General features: G+C 41.2%; 1 protein-coding gene across 1 annotated transcript in view; it reads left to right on the top strand.

The window, feature by feature from the left end:
• Positions 1 to 1641: 1641 nt before the first annotated feature.
• The window catches only part of CREBL2 (cAMP responsive element binding protein like 2), a 29747-nt gene continuing 9596 nt past the window's right edge, over positions 1642 to 21792 (top strand). Inside the window, exon 1 of the mRNA XM_069581293.1 lies at positions 1642 to 2066. Within this exon, the coding sequence (XP_069437394.1) occupies positions 2052 to 2066 (15 nt within the window). The 5' untranslated portion in view covers positions 1642 to 2051. The remainder of the gene's footprint in view (positions 2067 to 21792) is intronic.

Raw genomic sequence — 21792 nt, 5'->3', positions numbered from 1 at the left:
TGGTCATACTTATACTAAACAGGTATTTATCTGAAATTCAGATGTGAGTGTCTTGTATATTTATTGCTAAATTTGGTAACTCTACCTCAATTTGACTACAGGAAAGACTTGGCAAAGCACTTAGTAGGAGTCTGAAGAGAGAGTCAAAGGACTCTTCAGGACATTAATGAAGGCACCATTTTGGTCAAGTTCTCAATGGCCTAACACCCTTCAAAACAAGCCCACTGACTTTACTAAAAGTGGACAATGCCAAAACATTCCTCCTTATTTATTATTGAGATGAAATTCTCATACCATGATATTCACTTAAAGTATACAATTCAATAGTTTTTAGTATGGTCAGAGTTGTGCTGCTGTTGCTGCTGCTAAGTCGCTTCAGTCATGTCAGATTCTGTGTGACCCCATAGACGGCAGCCCACCAGGCTCCCCTGTCCCTGGGATTCTCCAGGCAAGAACACTGGAGTGGGTTGCCATTTCCTTCTCCAATGCATGAAAGTGTAAAGTGAAAGTGAAGTCGCTCAGTCGTGTCAGACTCTTCGCGACCCCACGGACTGCAGCCTACCAGGCTCCTCCATCCATGGGAGTTTCCAGGCAAGAGTATTGGAGTGGGGTGCCATTGCCTTCTCCAAGTTGTGCAGCTATCACTAACTCAATTTTAGAACAGTTTCACCACCTCAAAAGAAACCCAATACCCATCAATACGCCCCATTCCTGGCCTCCACACCCCACTTCCACTATATTCCCCAACCGTAGCCCCTGCCAACCACTCACCAACTTTTTGTTTTTTTAAAGGTACCCATTCTGAACAGTTCATTTAAATGGAATCCACCATATGCGATCTTTTGTGTCTTCTTTTACTCTTAAGTGTATTTTCAAGGCTCATCCACATTGCAGCAGGTATCAGAACCTCATTCATCATGAGTAATATTCCTTTTTATATAAATACCAGGATGGGTCTATCAGTTCATCCACCGTTGAACATTTGGGTTGTTTCCATTCGTTGACTACTATGAATAACGCTTCTAGGACTGAACATTACTGCGCAAGTTTTTGTGGGGACAATCAGTGTAATTTCTGGTGGAATTTTTGGCCGTACGGTTAGCGCCTCCCTGGTGGCTCAGAGGTTAAAGGGTCTGCTTCCAACGCGGGAGACCCGGGTTTAATCCCTGGGTTGGGAAGATCCCCTGGAGAAGGAAATGGCAACCCACCCCAGTTTTCTTGCCTGGAGAAGCCCATGGACTGAGGAGCCTGGAGGGCTGCAGTCCACGGGGTCACAAAGAGTCGGACACGACTGAGTGACTTTACTTACTTATGGTCTAACACTGGGAGGAACTGTCAAATGGTTTCTAGAAGCATCTACGATTTCACATTCTTTGTTGTTTTTTGGGGGGGGGTGTTGTTTCTGAATTTTTAAAATAAACAGTCTTCACGGTTTTCTCGGGGTCCGTGAAGAGGGCCTACTCCCAGGGACCGTCCTTCAGGGTTGCCTCTGCCAGGCCCCAACGGTCCCCACCCCGTCCCCAGGCCGCTGGAAACCACCGACCCAAACGTCTCCGAGCGCGCACTGTGGGAAACCTAGCTTCAGCTCCGCCCCCTCGGCGCTCCCCGGCAGAAAAACGGACGCCGCCTGGCTGAGGCTCTGTGGACATTGTAGTTTCCTTTCCAGTCCACCGCGCAGAGACCTCGGTGAGGGAAACTACAATCCCCAGAATGCTACGGTGCTACGGCAGCCGAGCGGGCCAATCCGCGCGACGCGCTCCAGCCCACCCTCCGGTCCGGGCTGCTCTCCAGGGCGTCTGTAAACACAGCCAGAGCCTGTCATGGAGGGGGAGGAGGAGGGGGCGGCGGCAGCGAAGGGAGGCGTTCTGGGCCGCCTCCAGGGTCCGCTCTGCCATTCCTGAACTGGTCCCTCGTCCCCGTGACTGTGGCATCAGGGAACCGAACTGTTAGGCGAGAGGAGGCGGTCAGAACCATATCCCCTTCTTCCCCTGGGGCGGGGCCGGGCCGGACCAGGCCGGCTGAGCCGGGGGAGGGCCGGCCTGTCTGCCGAGATGGATGACAGTAAGGTAAGTCCTGGGTTTTGCACGCTCCGCTGCCGCCGCCGCCTGCTTGTCGCTAAGTGCCCGTCCCGCCGCTGAGCCTCAGCCCCGTAGTCCACCCAGCACCCAACAGACGTCTGCCTTAGACACCCCTGCGCCTCCAGCTATGACCCCAGGTATCCAGACAAGAATTGAGGGAACAGCGGGCTGCGTTCTTCCTACAAGGGCCCACTCGGGAAAGATCACACTCAGGGCGAGCTTGTTGGTCAGCTTTTCCAGGTGGTGCAGACCCTAGTGCTCCCGAGATAAGTGAAGAAACTACTGTGCTTTTTCTTTTTGCCTTCCGTTGCCCCCAACCAGCCTTTTTCCACATCGGAGACCTAAACTAGGGCACCCTGAACCGGCCCTGTTCCCCTAGACCATCCCCTTTTCTTCTCTCAGGCTCCCTTACTCAATGCCCCATTCATATAATCAGTTCACTCCCCCTCTGAGCTGTTTTCCTGTGGTTGGTTGGAACACTCTGCTAATCTCCTGTTGCTATTCGTCCAAAGCCTGGAATCTAACCTCTAGAAAGCCTTCTTCAAGAAAAGAAGTGAATTCCTTCTTGTGACTCTATCCCCACTCCCTCATCGCTTATCCTGGTCACTTATCCCTGCGACGTTAAGATAACAAACAATATTCATTATTGGTTAATTCATACAGTTTGTTTATAACCTTCCTGTCTTTCCACGTTAGTGTCATCTAGTTATGTGTCATGAAGATAGCCATGCTCAGTTAATTGATCATCAGCTTATCAATGTTTTAGAATGTTTCGAAAGTTGGCCTTTTTTTTTTTTTTTTTTTAAGGCATCAGACTCTAGAATTTGCCAGTTTTCAAAGCAGATACTCCTTCCCTCTGCTTTACTTTCCACCATCTCTGGCATGCTGCTTTTGAGAGCTTTTTCCTTTGGGTACCCTTTCCCCCTCCACCTAACCAGTAACACTTTGCTGCTATTAAGTTTTTGTTTCACACATCCTCAGAGAGGCTGAAAAAAATCTCCATCTTCTCTTGCTGCTTGTGTTATTCTCCATTATCTCCTCTTCCTATTCCCGTGGGAGGCTCTGAGAAAAGTGACAGCAGGGACAGCCCAGGGCACTGCTCTGGAAGTAGGACTCACCTCTAGGAACTTTTGCTTGGAAAGGGGTAAAGCCCTCCTAATAGGAAGTGGGATTTCCAAGTAAGAAAGAGGGAGTTCTACAACTTTTCTAGAAAAATCAGAAGGTAATTTTCCATAACAGTCTTTGCTAGCTTGATCTTTCAGTGTCAGTTTTGAAATTAAATCCGAATACTGTATCCATTGTCTTTCCTAGATATGGCTGGCTGGGAAAGGATGCCAAATTAACATAGTCTTTAGTCTCCTTGGTTGGAGACTCTCATGGTATATCCTACAGAACTTTTGGTTGTTTCTTTTTCAAACCTTTGTAATATTTAATAACTTTCTCAAAGTCTTCAGTAATCTCAAATAAATTCAAGAACAAAAAAAAAACATAGGATTTTGAGTTATTTTACCTGCCTATAAAATCACATAGAACTTATTTCTAAAACAAGCAAGCTGTAGTGGAGGGTATGGTGTTATGGTTTTGCCTAAAAGAGTGAGGTTAAATTTTGTAAGTAGACTGTTCATAACTATTCACAAGTAACTTCTTAGATGGTTCATAGGTAAGCAAAATGAATTCAGTTCTCATTCTTTACTAGTTCATTGTTTTTGTGACAGTATTTAGAAACCAGCAGTTTCTGTATTCTTTAATGATTTTGGAAAAGGAAATCCATTTCAGATGTCTGTGGATGGATATTGCTTCTGTGAATGCACTGCTTTCACTTTGAATACATGTCGAAGCTATGGATGAGTAATATTTAAATGCCATGTACTGCAAGATTGGACTACTCTTTGAGGAGTCAGGCGGTATGAAACGGCCTTTTTAAAAGGCTCCCAATCCTGCCTTTCCCTGTGCTCTAATTGTTACAGTCCTGCAAAGTTGTATTGTTCTCCCAGTATATCTATACAGGCTCACACACACAACACATTTTCCCTCCCATTATATATGGGTGATGGAGTCTCAGGTTCTGAAGGAAGCTGTATGGGGAAGCCGAGGGTTGGGGCTTGGAAGTCTGGTTGTGCCAGTGAGAGCATAAAAGATGCCAAACCGACTAACAGAAAGGCCAGGGCAGCAGGATGGGGACAGAGGGGGCAGGATCAGCAGTCAGAGAGAAGCAGTGTTTGAATGAACAGGCCAGGAAACAGAATGACGCTGTGACGACCTCTCTTTATAAAGATTCTGTATTCTGAGTTGTTTTCATCAGTGGTGATGAGTGAGTTTGCAAGAGCACTCCATGTTCTGCTGTCTGGTTTCCTGGAGTCAGAGGAGACAGATTGGAATGGCGGGTGCAGCTTTGCCTCCCAAGCGTCTAGCAATGTGCCTGGTACATTACATCATAGAGTGCTGGTTCACAAAGACTAAGCTGAATTGGAACAGAGAGGCATTAAGGAGACTGCTCGAGGTGTAGCTGGGATTTATTAATATTCATCAATGTGCTCTGCTGAGCCAGAGTATACAGACTACAGCAAACGGGAAAAAGAAAGCAAGAGACAGAGTGGGTATCTAAGACTGGGGGCTTGGGGAAGTGCTGAGTAGCAGATCTCAAATTCTGATTGAGCAGATCTCTACTTAACCTAGTTGGGAAGGAAAAAAAAAATCTTGGCTGAGTTAATCTTTTTGAGCTTCTCTTTTATCTGTTAAATGGTCAGTGCCTTCTTCCCAGGCTTTGTTGAGGATCAGAGGTGATGCATATGAAGCATCAAGTACAGAGTAAACACATACTAAGTAAGTAAAGTCACTCAGTTGTGTCCGACTCATTGTGACCCCGTGGACTGCAGCCACCAGGCTCCTCAGTCCGTGGGATTCTCCAGGCAAGAATACTGGAGTGGGTTGCCATTTCCTTCTCCAGGGGATCTTCCTGACCCAGGGATCGAACCCGAGTCTCCCACATTGGGGGCAGATGCTTTAACCTCTGAGCCACCAGGGAAGCCCTTACTAGGTACCCAGAAATGTTATCATTGTTATATTAGCTGGCAGTGATGTCCTTGGTCTTTTGCACAGTACAGCAGGCGCCCGAGACGCTCACTGTAGTCACTAGGTGTGTGCTTTTTCATGCTCTTTGGAGCTGTGTTTCTCCCATACTACCCTCCTTTCTTAGCAATGCCCCCAAATGGGACAGGGACAATGGAATGGGACGTGAAATGGCCCTTACCTGTCAGATTGTGTGCGAATGGTAGTCTCTTGAGCCCACCTATGTGTCCACCACTGGAGAAAAGTGTTTCTTTTTATGAAAGCCTCTTCTCCCTAACCTGCTGCATTCAATTAAAGAAAATTGAAAGGAGTCATTTTCAGGGGCTTTGATCATAGAGAGTTCTTATTTCCAATTTTATATTTGACTTTCACGTTTATCAAATGAATGAGTGACTTGAAATACCCTAGATCAGCTGTGTTCCTGCCACAGACAAAGCTGGTAAAGATGACATTTCTGTATAGCCTAGCTATAATATATAATGCCCTATGTGATGTTTAGGGCATCAGTTTCCACTTGAGGGACTGGTGAGAGAGTCCCTCTCTCGCCTTAGTATACTCATATGAGCTGCTGTTCTCCTGCATACTTCCTTTCCACCTGAGCTCCACACAATTATCTTAAAATGCCTTATACCTTCCTTACCCCTTAGGTCTTTGTTCCATTCAGTTGTTCTGAGTAGTGCTGGTTCTCACAAAAATTTTTGCTTAGCCAAAAAATCTTTGTTACGTTCCCAGAACTCAGTTGGTAAGGAATCTGCCTGCAATGCAGGAAACCCAGTTTCAATCCCTGGGTCAGCAAGGTACTCTAGAGAAGGAAATGGCAACCTGCTCCAGTATTCTTGCTGGGAAAATCCTGTGGACAGAGGAGACTGGTAGGCTGCAGTCCATGGGGTCACAAGAGTCAGATACGACTTAGTGAATAAACCAAACCAGAGCTGTCCTTTGGCCCCTAAGGTCCCTCTTCTTGGCCCCTTAGCCATCCTTTGCTACAGCTGGAACTACCCTTCTTGGGCAGTGACAGAACTCAGACACTTTCTACCTTTTCTGTCCTCCTGCTCCATCCATGCTTTCAACAAGACCAAGGCTGAAGAGCCAGCTCCTTTGCCAAACTAGACAGTTCATTAACATTTTAAATGTGCCCCCTTTTCCTGTCTAGGTCCCGTGTACATTGGGGTACCTCTACAGATATCAGTTGAAGTTTAAATAGCCTTATTCAGAATGTTTTGTGCTTTAAGATTTTCCCAAAAGTTTGTTCATTTATTCATTTCTCCATTCCTCATCAAACATTTGTTGGACACCTAATATGTACGAGACATTGTGCTAGACAGTAGAGATACAGAGATGAGTAAGAGTTTATAATTATTCTCAGGAGTTGATGTTCCAGTGGCCTAGATAGACATACAGAGAAATAACTACTGCGTGGTGAGGTGAGAAATGAGGGCAGTGACAGCAAAGTGCTTTGGGGGCACCAAGAATGGTGCCTATCTGGGCGTGCCAGACACGGGTTCACACAGTAGGCATGAATCTGTCAAGAAGAATAGAAGTGCCCCAGAAAATGGGAAAGAGGGCATATCCTATACTAAAGCATATTTCACTGGAAAGTAAGTATTTTGGTACAAGCTGGAGCAGGAGTTGGGAGATTTTCTGTAAAGGACCAGATAGTAAATACCTGTGGGCTCTGTGATCGCTGTTGTAATTACTCAACTCTGCCATTGAAACCTGAAAGCAGCCATAGGCGGAACATAATGAATGTGTGTGGCCGTGTTCTGATAAAACTTTATTTCCCAGAACAGGCAGTTGCTGACTTTAGCTGGCCAGCTGGGCTGAAGTTTGCTGATCCCTGAGCGGAGCATAAGGCACAAGTAGAGATGTGGGCAGAGACAAGGATGGAAAGATAACCAGGAGCCCGATCAGGATTTGCTTGGCAAGTTAAGCTAAGAAATTTGGGAAATCTGATTTCCACCACTTTCAAGCTATTATGATTTTGGACAGATTATTATTTTTTAAATTGAAGTATAGTTGATTTACAATAGTGCATTAGTTTCAGGTATACAGCAAAGTGATTCAGCTATATATATTTTTTCAGAGTATTTTCCATTATAGGTTATTACAAGATATTGCATATGGTTCCCTATGCTATACAGTAAATCCTTGTTGCTTATCTATTTTAATCCACCTGCAATGCAGGAGACCCTGTTTCCATTACTAGGTCAGGAAAATCCGCTGGAGAAGGGATAGGCTACCCACTCCAGTATTCCTGGGCTTCCCTGGTGGCTCAGATGGTAAAGAATCAGATGGCCTGCAATGTGGGAGACATGAGTTTGATCCCTGGGTTGGGAAGATCCTCTGAAGGAGGGCATGGCAACCCACTCTAGTATTCTTGCCTGGAGAATCCCCATGGACAGAGGAGCCTGGTGGGCTACAGTCCATGGGGTTACAAAGAGCTGGACATGACTGAGCAGCTAAACACAATGTGTGTCTGTTAATCCCATAGTCCTAATTTATCCCTACCCACCTCCCTTTTCCCTTTGGTAATCATAAGTTTGTTTTCTGTCAGTGAGTCTGTGTTTGTTTGTTTGTTTTTTGTATATAGGCTAATTGGTCTTATTTTTTAGATTCTACATTAAGTAATATCATATAATACTTGTCTTTCTCTGACTTACTTCACTAAGTATAATATTCTCTAGGTCTATCCATGTTGCTGCAAATGGCAATATTTCTTTCTTTTTTATAACTGAGTAATATTCCATTATATATACATGCTATATATATATATATATATATAACACACACATATATTCCATTATATATACATATACACACACACACTATATCTTCTTAAACCAATAGTCTGTTGAGGGACACGAGTTATTTCCATGTCTTGGTTATGGACTTTCATAGTGCTGCTATGATCATTGGGATACATGTATCTTTTTGAGTTAGAGTTTTCCTCTTTTCTGAATATATACCCAGGAATGGGGTTGCCAGATCATATGGTAGCTCTACTTTTGTTTTTTTAAGGAACTGCCATACTATTTTCCATAGTAACTGTACCAATTTACCTTCCCACCAACAGTGTGAGAGGGTTCCCTTTTTTCCTACACCCTCTCCAGTATTTATTACTTGTAGACATTTTGATGATAGCCATTCTGCCAGGTGTGAGGTAAACACCTCATTGTGGTTTTGATTTGCATTTCTCTAACAATTAGCAATGTTGAGCATCTTTTCATGTGCCTGTTGGCTATCTATGTGTCCTTTAGGTCTTCAGCCCATTTATTGTTTACCTTTTGATATTGAGTTATGTGAACTGTTTGTATATTTTGGATAGTAACCCCTTGTCATTTACATTGTTAACAAGTATTTTCTCCCATTCTGAAGGTTGTCTTTTTTTTTTTGGTTTCCTTTGCTGTGCAAAAGCTCTAAAGTTTGATTAGTGCCGTTTGTTTATTTTTGCTGTTATTTTGGGAAACTTTTGCCTTGGGAGACTGATCAATGAAAATATGGCTATGATTTATGTTGAACAGGTTATCAGAACTGAATTTCTTTACCTTTAAGATAGATGTGTTAACCTTATTGAGTTAGTGTAAGAATTAAATGTACATGTATTAGAAAAAAAAAAAAAACATGGTTCATAAGGGGTTCAAAATAAATGCTTGTTCTGTGTGACTCCTCCTCACCAGCTTGGTTACACTGCTTACAAGAAAGACTCGAGCTAAAGACGATGCTAGAGACTGTTAGAATATAGGTGTATGCAGCGTGCATAAAATCTTGAAGGATGAAGAAGGTAGACAGAGAGAGCTGAAAAGACAGAACCCTGGCCGACTCTAAAATGATCAGAAGAGGTGGAGGAGTAGGATTCAACAAAATAAACTGAAAAGAAGCAGTTGGTGATATAGGAGATCCACACACACACACAAAAAAGGGGGTTATTATTCCATCTAAAGGAAGTAGGGAAAAAGTATCCACTGAATTTCAAAAACAGGAGGTGGCTTTTGAACCTAGCAAGAGAAGCTTCAACAGAGTTATGGCGCCGAAGCTGAAATGTAGTGGTTGAGGAACAGTGGGTGGGAGGGAGGCAAAGAGAGTTGAATGCAGTGTGCAGGCCGACTCAGACGCACTGTAGGTTCACTTACAGACTACTGCAGTGCAGCGAATACCACGGTAAAGCAAGCCTCGGGGATTTTTTGGTTTCCCAATGAGAATAAAGGTTATGTCTACACTAGATGGTAGTCTGTTAAGTATACAATAGCATGATCTCTTTAAAAAAAAAAAAAAGTACATCATTGCTCAAAAATGCTAACCATCATCTGACAATGCCGAGTTGCCATAAACCTTCAATTTGTAAAAAAAAAAAAAAGGAGTAAAGTGAAGCACAATGAAATGAGATATGCCTGCAGACCACTGTTACTGAGTCAGTCTATAATAGTTTCGGGGATTGCTAAAATATATGTATAATCGTATTACATTTAGCTTCAAACAGTTAACAGCAAGGGGAGGGGAGGATTAAGGGTTAGGCTAGGAGAGGCAGGGGTGAACACTCAGTCACAAATGCCTGCTTTATCTTGTTACTCCTTCCTTGACTAGAAAACCTGGCAGAGAGGTTAGCAGCAGGAAGATGGGATTAGACTTTCTCTTTTTCTGAAGAGCTGGTAAATAAAAGAGAAAAAGCCTGAACAACAGCTGTGAAGGAAGTTAAAGGAGCCTTAACCCCAAATGAAAGTGTAGCTGCTTGTTTTTTTTCTTTAAAGTGGTAAAGCACAGTGGCTGGCCACAGTCATATCTGTCTTATTTTTCTTTAATCGATGGCAGATAAGGTTTCACTTAATGTTTTCAAAAGAAAAGTGAAACAGGCTTTCCTGCTGTTTTCCTTCTTAGCTGGGGCTGATGATACCACTTCATGTAAATACAGTAGTTCTTATACACTTAACAGCTTGATACTTTTATGAGTTGCCTTAAGAGTTAGAGCATGAGGATGGAAATAAGTGAAAGAGGGGTGGTAAAATAATAAGAGTTATTGATTGGTTTTTCAGATTTTATATCCCTTATGAGAGAGGTTTGGTTTTCTTTTTTCTCTTTTTTTTAAAAAATTTTTACAACTTTTATAAGCTGGCGGTAGTGGTGGTCATAGTAATACCAACTGAAATTAAATTGCAAAATATTGTTAATTTTTCTTTGCATTTATTCATTCAGTCATCAGTCTTTGAATAAATGTCTGGCTCCGGGCCAGATGCAGTGGGGACTGGAGAAGAAATAGAGAGCACAGCTTCTCTGCCCAAGGTGCTCACATCGCTTGAAGGCGACAGAACTTAAATCTGTGAGGCCACTATAACATACAACTCAGTGTGATATTGACTGTATGTTCCAGAAATATGGAGAAGAAAAGTAACGTATGGACAGAGGTGATTGTCAGCAAGAGCTTTGCAGAAAGAGGGCCAGGGCTGACTATAACCAAAGAAAGCTTAGTATTTGCTGGTTTGGATGGTGGGGTGGGTGGTGTGAAGAGGGAACATTTAGAGAATTGGTGAAGACAAGTAGGAATGCAGGGGGCAGGGTGAGGTCCCTAGGGACACTGGCATGACTTGCTGGGGTAAATGAAAGAGAAAAATGGCTTGGTGAGTGGGAGCCTGGGTGTAGTATGCTGAAGAATGGCCTCTACAAAGATATATCCATGTGCTAACCCCTGAAACCTGTGGATATCACCTTATATGGATAAAGAGGGAATACTACATGGCCCCAAATGTGATTTAGTTAAGGATTTGAGAGGATGAGTTTACCTTGGATTCTCTGAGTGAGCTGTATATCCAGTGATAAATGTCCTCCTAAGAGTGAGGCCAAGGGAGATTTGAGAGACAAATGAGGCAGTGTGACCGCAGAGGCAGTGATTGGACCAATGTGGCTGCAGATGAGGGAATGCTCACGGCCAGCAGCGGCTCCTGCAAGCGGCAAAGGATGACTTCTCCCCTAGGGCCTCTAGAGGGAGTGCAGTCCTACCAGGAACAGAGAGAATACATGTCTGTTGTTTTCAGCCACCAAGTTTGTGGTAATTGTTACAGCAGCCACAGGAAACTGGATTTGGTGACCTAGTAAGCAGAGCTGAGCCAGAGGTCTTCTCTTGAGCTGCAAAGAGACACAGCCTCAGTTCAGTTCAGTCGCTCAGTCGTGTCCGACTCTTTGTGACCCCATGAACAGCAGCACGCCAGGCCTTCCTGTCTATCACCAACTGCCGGAGTCCACCTAAACCCATGTCCATTGAGTCGGTGATGCTATCTAACCATCTCATCCTCTGTCGGCCCCTTCTCCTCCTGCTTTCAATCTTTCCCAACATCAGGGTCTTTTCAGATGAGTCACCTCTTCACATCAGGTGGCCAAAGTATTGGAGTTTCAGCTTCAACATCAGTCCTTCCAGTGAACACCCAGGACTGATCTCCTTTAGCATGGACTGGTTGGATCTCCTTGCAGTCCAAGGGACTCTCAAGAGTCTTCTCCAACACCACAGTTCAAAAGCATCAATTCTTTGGCGCTTAGCTTTCTTTATAGTCCAACTGTTATATCCATACATGACTACTGGAGAAACCATAGCCTTGACTAGATGGACCTTTGTTGACAAAGTAATGTCTCTGCTTTTGAATATGCTGTCTAGATTGGTCATAACTTTCCTTCCAAGGAGTAAGCGTCTTTTAATTTCATGGCTGCAGTCACCATCTACAGTGATTTTGGAGCCCCCCAAAATAAAGTCTGACACTGTTTCTACTGTTTCCCCATCTATTCGTGATGAAGTGATGGGACCGGATGCCATGATCTTAGTTTTTCTTATTGTTAAGCTTTAAGCCAACTTTTTCACTCTCTTCTTTCACTTTCATCAAGAGGCTCTTTAGTTCCTCTTCAGTTTCTGCCATAATGGTGGTGTCATCTGCATATCTGAGGTTATTGATATTTCTCCCAGCAGTCTTGATTCCAGCTTGTGCTTTATCCAGCCCAGCGCGTCTCATGATATACTCTGCATATAAGTTAAATAAGTAGGGTGACAATATACAGCCTTGATGTACTCCTTTTCCTATTTGGAACCAGTCTGTTGTTCCATGTCCAGTTCTAACTGTTACTTCCTGACTTGCATACAGGTTTCTCAAGAGGCAGGTCAGGTGGTCTGGTATTCCCATCTCTTTCAGAATTTTCCACAGTTTATTGTGATCCACACACGTCAAAGGCTTTGGCATAGTCAATAAAGCAGAAATAGATGTTCTTCTGGAACTCTCTTGCTTTTTCGATGATCCAGGGAATGTTGGCAATTTGATCTCTGGTTCCTCTGCCTTTTCTAAAACCAGCTTGAACATCAGGAAGTTCACAGTTCACGTATTGCTGAAGCCTGGCTTGGAGAATTTTGAGCGTTACTCTACTACTGTGTGAGATGAATGCAGTTGTGCAGTAGTTTGAGCATTCTTTGGCATTGCCTTTCTTTGGGATTGGAATGAAAACTGACCTTTTCCAGTCCTGTGGCCACTGCTGAGTTTTCCACATTTACTGACATATGAGTGCAGCACTTTCACAGCATCCTCTTTTAGGATTTGAAATAGCTCAACTGGAATTCCATCACCTCCACTAGCTTTGTTTGTAGTGATACTTCCTAAGGCCCACTTGACTTCACATCCCAGGATGTCTGGCTCTAGGTGAGCGATCGCTCCATCGTGATTATCTGGGTGGTGAAGATCTAGGGGCCCTTAAAGTTTATTCATTCTGTAATGATCAGGTATTAGTTTTTCACAATAAAGAAAAACACACTAAAGTTATTTTAATAAGCGGAAAAGAAAAGTTAATTTGGAAGTTCTTTGTAAGCTAGATTAACTGAGGAAGTTAAGGACAGACATGGAGACATGGGAGAGAGACCTGCCAGGAACCTGTGGGAATAGTCTGTAAGTAGGGCAGTGATGTAGGAGGAATAGAAAAGAACTAAACCAAGGACTTTGTAAAGGAGTGAATTGGCATGACTTCAGTGAGTGGGCATGGAGAGTTGAGGGAAATTTCAAAGAAGCATAAAGTGAAAACATTTGTTAGTTAACCTCCTCACCACTGCCCCCCATCAAGTGACTAGTGAGTTGGATTAAATGAATCCAGTCATTAAATGAGTGACTATTTAGCATTAATATAGCAGTGCACATAAAGCATCTGTCAGTTGTAAAGTCTCTTCAGGGAATTATGTGTTCAGGTTAGTGAGTCCTACCTGGGAATCCAGAAGGGCAATAGTCATGCTTGATGATAGTCATCTTGTGACAAGCTGCTATGATGCTAATCAGGGGACTTGGGTTCTAGGCTCTGCTCTGATGTTGAAAATCTTTGAACTAAAATTAGGTCATCCATGCAATGGAGCAAGATAGAAAGCCCAGAAATAAACCCATGCACCTATGGGTACCTTATATTTGACAAAGGAGGCAAGAATATACAATGGGGCAAAGACAGCCTCTTCAATAAATGGTGCTGGGAAAACTAGAGAGCTACATGTAAAAGAATGAAATTAGAACACTTCCTAACACAATACACAAAGATAAACTCAAAATGGATTAAAGACCTAAATGTAAGACCAGAAACTATAAAACTCTTAGAAGAAAACATAGGCAGAACACTAGATGACATAAAGCAAGATCCTCTATGACCCATCTCCTAGAGTAATGGAAATAAAAAGTGAACAAGTAGGACCTGATTAAACTTAAAAAGTTTTTGCACAGCAAAGGAAACTATAGGCAAGGTGGAAAGACAACCCTCAGAATGGGAGAAAATAATAGCAAATGAAACAACTGACAAAGGATTAATTTCCAAAATATATAAGCAGCTCTTAAAACTCAACACCAGAAAAACAAACAACCCAGTCAAAAAGTGGGGAAAAGACCTAGACAGACATTTCTCCAAAGAAGACATACAGATGGCTAACAAACACATGAAAAGATGCTCAGGATTGTTCATTATTAGAAAAATGCAAATCAAAACTACAATGAAATATTACCTCACACCGGTCAGAATGACCATCGTCAAAAAGTCTACAAACGGTAAATGCTGGAGAGGGTGTGGAGAAAAGGGAACGCTCTTGCATGGGAATGTAAATTGATACAGCCACTATGAAAGACTGTATGCTGCTGCTGCTGCTGCTAAGTCGCTTCAGTCGTGTCCGACTCCGTGCGACCACATAGACAGCAGCCCACCAGGCTCCCCCGTCCCCGGGATTCCCCAAGCAAGAACACTGGAGTGGGTTGCCATTTCCTTCTCCAATGCATGAAAGTGAAAAGTGAAAGTGAAGTTGCTCAGTCGTGTCCAACTCTTAGCAACTCCATGGACTGCAGCCCACCAGGCTCCCCCATTGCTGGGATTTTCCAGGCAAGAGTACTGGAGTGGGTTGCCATTTCCTTCTCCGGACAGACGGTATGGAGATTCTTTAAAAAACTAGGAATAAAACCACCATATGACCCAGCAATCCCACTCCTAGGCATATACTCTGAGGAAACCAAAACTGAAAAAGACACATGTATCCCATTGTTCACTGAAGCACTGTTTACAATAGCTAGAACATGAAAGCAACCTAGATGTCCATCAGCAGGTGAATGGATAAAGAAGTTGTGGTATATATACACAATGGGATATTTCTCAGCCATAAAAGGGAACACCTTTGAGTCAGTTCTAATGAGGTGAGTGAACCTAGAACCTATTATACAGAGTGAAGCGAGTCAGAGAAAGTTAAATATCGTATTCTAACGCATATATATGGAATAGAAAAGTGGTACTGAAGAATTTACTTACAGGGCAGCAATGGACAGACAGACATAGAGAATAGACTTATGGACATGCGGAGAGGGGAGGAGAGGGTGAGATGTGTGGGAAGAGTAACATGGAAGCTTACAATACCATATGTAAAACAGATAGCCAACGGGAATTTGCTGTATGGCTAAGAAACTCAAACAGGGGCTCTGTATCAGCCTCGAGGGGTGGGATGGGGAGGGAGATGGGAGGGAGGTTCAAAAGGGAGAGGATATATGTGTACCTATGGCTGATCAGGTTGAGGTTGCCAGAAAACAACAAAGTTCTGTAAAGCAATTATCCTTCAACAAAAAATAAAAAAAATTAGGTCATCCATGAAATAAAGAGATCACCGTGCGTGTTGTGTGTGTGCCTGCGTGCGCTCGCACATGCACGCGTGCACGCGCATCTCCTTACCAGCAGCACCTCTGTGTATTCTGATATGCTGCCCTTTATAATGTTATTACATGTCTGCTGCATTTCACGAGTCAAAATACATTAAAGGTAAGGACCCTATTGTCTTGTATTAACATTTCTAGGGTTTAACAGTGTTTGGGGCAAAATGAGTGCTCAATAAGTGGTTATTAAATAATAAAGAAATGAATTTCCCCCTCCTTACCTGAAAAAGGTGAGGAGAACAGTCTTCCCCTCCAGGGGTGAGAAATAATGTGAGCTGCCAGGTAGAGGGTTAGGGTTAGGGCTTGTCAGCAGAGAGAATGAGTGCTGTCTCCCTGCACACCCTGAGCTGGCTCTGAATTTGTCTTTGTTGTTTGTTCTGAAAACACTGAAAGTAAAATGATACAAAAATCTTTGGAATAGGACTTCCTCTGGACACTGGAGTCTTCCTCTTTTGAAGAAGCCCCTGAAGAACTTGCACCTAAATCACGCCTCCTTTTTCCACGGAAATTAAACCCACTGACTGGAGAGCCGGTGGCATCAGGCCCTCCCTCTTGCCTAAATGCAGTAGTTTTATCTTATTTTTCAGCCTTTTTAAACTCATAAATTAGGAGCTTTATGCTCAAACCCTCCATCCCCATCATGTTTTTTTTCCTCCTCATCTGCTTGTATCTCTGTGGCACCTTCCTTTTTCCTTTGCTGCTATTTTCTGTTCTCTAAGGTTCATGTCATTTTTAAAAATAGCCTGTACTATAAAATTCATCCTTTACAAGTATACAATTTTGTGATTTTTTTTTTAGTGTATTCAGAGTTTGCAGCAATCACCACTGTCTATTGATAACTCTAGAACATTTTCATCACCCCCAAAGAATCCCTTATAAATAAACTGAGGTATATCCATATAATGGAGTGTTACTCATTATTTAGTGATTAAAAAGAAACACATTATTAAGCTCCAAAAAGGTGTGAAGGAACTTAAATGCATATTGCTAAGTGAAAGAAGCCAGTTTGAATAAGGTTACATACGACATACTATATGACTGTACTACATGACATTCTGGAAAAGGCAAAACTTTAGATAATAACAAAAGTCAGTGCTTGCCAAGGTTTCAGGGCAAGGAGGGAGGAATAGGTAGAGTGCAGGAGATTTTTCAGGCAGTGGAAATATTCTGTATGATATTGCAATGGCAGATACATGACGTGATGCATTTGTCAGAACCCACAGAATTATACAACTCAGAGAGTGAACTCTTAAGTAAACTATGGACTTTACTTGTTAATACATACTAACATGAGGCTCATCAGTTGTAACAAATGCACCATGCTAATGCAGGATGTTAATAGAGGAAACTGTGTGGGCAGAGAGAGAGAGGATATATAGGAACTCTCTGTCCTTTGCTGACTTTTCTTATAAACCTAAAACAGATCTTAAAAACAATCTATTCATTTAAAAAACAAACAAAAAGCCCTTTAGCAGTCACTCGCTATTCTCTCCCTCCCCTTCTCAGCCTTAAGCAACCACTGACCCATTGCCTGTTCTAGACAGTCTGTATAAATGGAATCATACACCCTTTTGTATTTCCACTTCTTTCTCTTGGCATGTTTTCAAGGTTCAGTCATGTTTTACCGTGTATCAGTACTTCATTCCCTTGTATGGCTGAACAATGTTCCACTGTTTGGATCCACTGCATTTTGTTACCATTCATCAACCTTTGCACATTTGGTTGGTTTCCATTTTTTACCCTCATGAATAATGGTGCCCTGAGCATCTGTGTACAATTTCTTATGTGGATGTATGTTTTCATTTCTTTTGGAGATATAACAAGACATAGAATTGCTGAGTCATATGGTAATTCTGTGTTTAATATTTTGGAGGAACTGGCAAACTGTTTTCCAAAGTGGCCACCATTTTACATTCCCATTAACCATGTAGGACAGTTCCTTTTTTCCACATCTATACCAATACTTGTTCTTGGCTATCTTTTTGATTACGCAGTGGCAGCAGCTATCCTAGTGGCTTTAAAGAGGTATCTCATGATTTTGATTCATATTTCCCTAATGACATTAAGCATTTTTTCATATGTTTATTAGCATATATCTTTGGAGAACTGTCTGTTCAAATATTTTGCCCACATTCTAATTGGGCTTCCCTTGTAGCTCAGCTGGTAAAGAATCTGCCCGCAATGCCAGAGACCTGGGTTCGATCCCTGGATTGGGAAGATCTCCTGGAGAAGGGAAAGGCTATCCACTCCAGTATTCTGGCCTGGAGAATTCCATGGACTGTATAGTCCATGGGGTCGCAAAGAGTTGGACACGACTGAGTGACTTTCACTTCACTTCACTAATTGGATTATTTATCTTTTTATTGTTGAGTGTGAGTGTTACATTCCGAGTATGTCTCTTACATGTGATTTACAGTTCTTTCCCATTGATCTGTATGTCTGTCCTTGTGCCAGTACCACACTATCTTGATTCCTATTGTTTTCTAATAAGTTTCGAAATCAGAAAGTGGGAGTCCTCTGCCTTTGTTCTTTTAAAAGATTGCTTTGGCTATTTTGGGTCCATTGTGTTTCTGTATGAAGTTTAGGATTATCTTGTCAATTTATGCAAAAAGTCAGCTGAAATTTTGATAGAAATTGTGTTGAATCTGTAGCTCAGTTTGGGGAGTACTCATTTTAATGGTATTAAGTCTACCAATCCATTAACATGGAATGTCTTTTTATTATATCTTATTTAATTTCTTACAATGATTTTTGAGGTTTTCAGTATATGTCTTGCAGTTCTTTTATTAAATTTATTCCTAAATATTTTATTATTTTTGATACTATTCTAAATGGGATATTTCCATAATTTCATTTGCAGCTTGTTCATTGTGTGTAGAAACACAACTGATATTTTATATTGATCTTGTATCTTGCAACCTTGTTCAACTCATGAGTTCTAATAGTTTTTTTGCAGATTCCTTAGAATTTTCTGTATATAAGATCATATCATCCTCAAATAGAAATAATTTTATTTTCCTTTATAATCTGAATGCCTTCTTTCTTTTTCTTGATTGCTGTGGCTAGAACCTCCAACACAATGTTGAATAGAAGTGACTGGGGAGGACAGAATCCTTGTTTTGTTTCTGATCTTTGGAGAAAGAATTCAGTCTTTCACCTTTACATGATGTTTGCTGTGGGTGTTTGTTTCATAGATGCCCTTTACTAGGTTGAAGTTCCCTTCTATTCCTAGTTTTTTGAAGGTTTGTTTTTTAAAATAATACAAGGGTGTTGTATTTGTCAAGTGCTTTTACTGAGTCTGTTGAGATGAACATGTAATTTTTGTCTTTTCTCCTATTGATATGGTATATTACACTAATTCATTTTTAGTTGTTAAACCAACCTTTATTCCTGGAATAAATCACCCAGTTATGGGATATAATCCTCTTTATATGCTGTTAGATTTGGTTTGCTAGTATTTTATTGAAGATTTTTCCATCTATATTCTTAAGACATGTTGGTCTGTAGTTTTCTTATATCTTGGTTTTTTGTATCATGCTAATTTTGGCTCATTGGATGAACTTGGTATGTTCTTTCCTCTTGTTTTTTTGGAAGGGTTTGTAAAGAATTAGTGTTAATTCTTTAAATGCTTGGTAATTTACCATTGAAGTCACCTGGACCTGGACTTTTCCTTATGGGAAATTTTTTGATTACTCTTTCAGTCTCTTTATTTGTCATAAGTCTTTTAAGATTTTTTATTCTTTCTTGAGTCACTCTTGCTACATTGTATCTTTCTAGAAATTTGTCCATTTCAACTAGGTTATCTGGTTTTTTGGCATACAATTTTTCATAGTCTTCTCTTGTAATCATTTTTACTTTGGTAAAGGTAATAGTGATATCTTTTCTTTCAGTTTTGAGTTTAGGGTTTTGAACGTTTTCTCTTGTTTGATCAGTCTAGCTAAAGGTTTGTCAATTTTGTTAGTCTTTGTGAAGCACCAACTTTTGGTTTTATTGATTGTTTTTTCTATTGTTTTTCATTCTCTGTTATATTTATATCTACTCTGATATTTATTATTTCTTTCCATCAGCTTGTTTTCAGTTTAATTTGCTCTTTTTGCTAGTTTCTTAGGGTAAAAAGTTAGGTTATTGACTTTAAAATCTTTCTTAATTTAGGTGTTTGTAGCTACTTCTGAGCACTGCTTTAGCTGTATCTTATAAGTTTTGGTATGTTGTATTTTCCTGTTCATTCATCTCAAAGTATTTTTCTGATTTCCCTTGTGATCTCTTCTATGACTCATTGGTTACTTAGGAATGTCTTCTGTGGTTTTTTTAAAATTTTTATTTATTTTTTAATATATTTTTTTGGCTGCGTGGCATGTGGGATGTTAGTTCCCTGACCAGGGATCAGACCCTCACGCCCTGCATTGTAAGTGTGAAGTCTTAACCACTGGACCGCTAGGGAAGTCTGTCTTTTGTGTTTTATCTGTCATATTTATTAAACATTTATTGTGAGCTCATTGTGAAACCCTACGTGGTAAAGAATGCGCAGTGGTAAAGAATCTGCCTGGCAATGCAGGCAACACAAGAGATGTGGGTTCAGTCTCTGAGCCAGGAAGATCCCCTGGAGAAGGGAATGGCAACCCACTCCAGTATTCTTGCCTGGAAAATTCCATGGACAGAGGAGCCTGGCGGGCTACAGTCTGTGAAGTTGCAAAGAGTCAGACATGACTGAGCGCATGCAACACGCAACTGAAATCTAACATCCCTAATATCCTGCCTTTGTGAAGTAAGTTTGCTGTGCAGAGCAAGAAAAAGCATTGGCTAGTTAGGCTGCTTTTTTTAATGCTGAGTGTTAGGGACACAGGCCCTGTGAGTGTTTCCCCTAGGACCTTCTGTCCTGAGCTAACAAATGTGTCTTGGGGAGGAAAAGGAGGTAAAGTGGATGGTGGATAAAGTACACTGTTTGAAAAACAGCTGTTTAAACTTTTATGTGGCCCTATGTTAGTACAAGTAAAATTAGAACAGAAAAAAAAGTTAAATTGGGGAGTTATTTTAATAGTTTTCTTTGGAGTTGGTGTTGTGCACAAAAATTAGTACTTTTATTTAGCCACATTAATGCGCTTCCTCAGAGAACGAGAGTATGTGGTTGCCTTTGAGTTTATGAAAATTTTAAGAAACACTGATGAGAATAACTTTTGTTTCAGACATATTTAAGGAATTCGTGGGGTTGATTTCAGTTTTAGTTCCTGGTTCCTTATTTCTAATTAACTTCCCTTATCCATCCCCCAAGGTTTACGGCTTATGAAATAACGTAAAGTTCAGTTGTTACGGCAACTATTATACTAACCTGCGTTTGTATGATAATGATCGCCTCCTTTTTAAAACAAAGTGCTTTCATACATTATTTTACTTAAGATTTACAATAATCCTGTGATGTGCTTGACTCTCTTGAAAACTGGTACACTAATCAGATTTTAGCTGGCACCAAGAGCCAAAATTTCAGTTTATTACTGAGGAAAAATTAAGCTAGAGAAGTGGTGGTTATGTGGTCTTAAATGTAATTTTACAGATGATGTGAAGTGCAGGAACCCTGGGTTTATTTACTGTGCCTTTCTAATTAAAAAAAAGGAAATAGTTGCAGTTTAAATGTTTTACTTCTGTGAAAACTAAACAAAGGGTTATACCTTTTGTTTGATTTTTATGACTATACTAAGGTTGTGTAAAAAAAAAATCAGTGAAGTTTGTGCAGTACACTATGTCCTTCTGACTTCTCAAAGGTGCCATTCCTGAATTCCATTCCTGAATTAATTAATTAAAAACAGCAATATATGAAGGTACTGGTTTGTAATGGTGTGTGATCAATGACTCATTTTATTACATAAAGAATAGATGTGATAACCATTTATTTAACTAAGGACATGGGTTTAGGCTGTAAATATATTGCTTTTTGGGAGAAGGCAATGGTGACCCACTCCAGTACTCTTGTCTGGAAAATCCCATGGATGGAGGAGCCTGTTAGTCTAGTCCATGGGGTCTCTAAGAGTTGGACATTACTGAGCGATTTCACTTTCACTTTTCACTTTCATGCATTGGAGAAGGAAATGGCAACCCACTCCAGTGTTCTTGCCTGGAGAATCCCAGGGATGGGGGAGCCTGATGGGCTGCCATCTATGGGGTCACACAGAGTCAGACACAACTGAAGTGACTTAGCAGCATATTGCTATTTAAAAACTATCAATAGCAGATATACTTTGCTTTAATGAAGGGTGATTTCAAAATACTTTATTAAAATTGTACGGTTGATAAGCATAATTTAAAATTTAGCCCATAGTAATACTTGGATCAACTAGTTACCCTGCAATTGCTAATTGTATACTTGACCCTGAAGGAAAGTTCCCAGGCAAGTTCCCAGGCATGTATATTATTATACTGAAATTTAAAAAACGTGATGATGCAGAATAGAAAAGCATTAAAAGAGCAGTTTTTGAAAAGTT

Source organism: Ovis canadensis, chromosome 3 (assembly GCF_042477335.2).
Source record: "Ovis canadensis isolate MfBH-ARS-UI-01 breed Bighorn chromosome 3, ARS-UI_OviCan_v2, whole genome shotgun sequence".
NCBI lineage: Eukaryota > Metazoa > Chordata > Mammalia > Artiodactyla > Bovidae > Ovis > Ovis canadensis.
The sequence above is the reverse complement of the archived record's forward strand: the minus strand, read 5'-3'. Positions and strand labels throughout refer to the sequence as shown.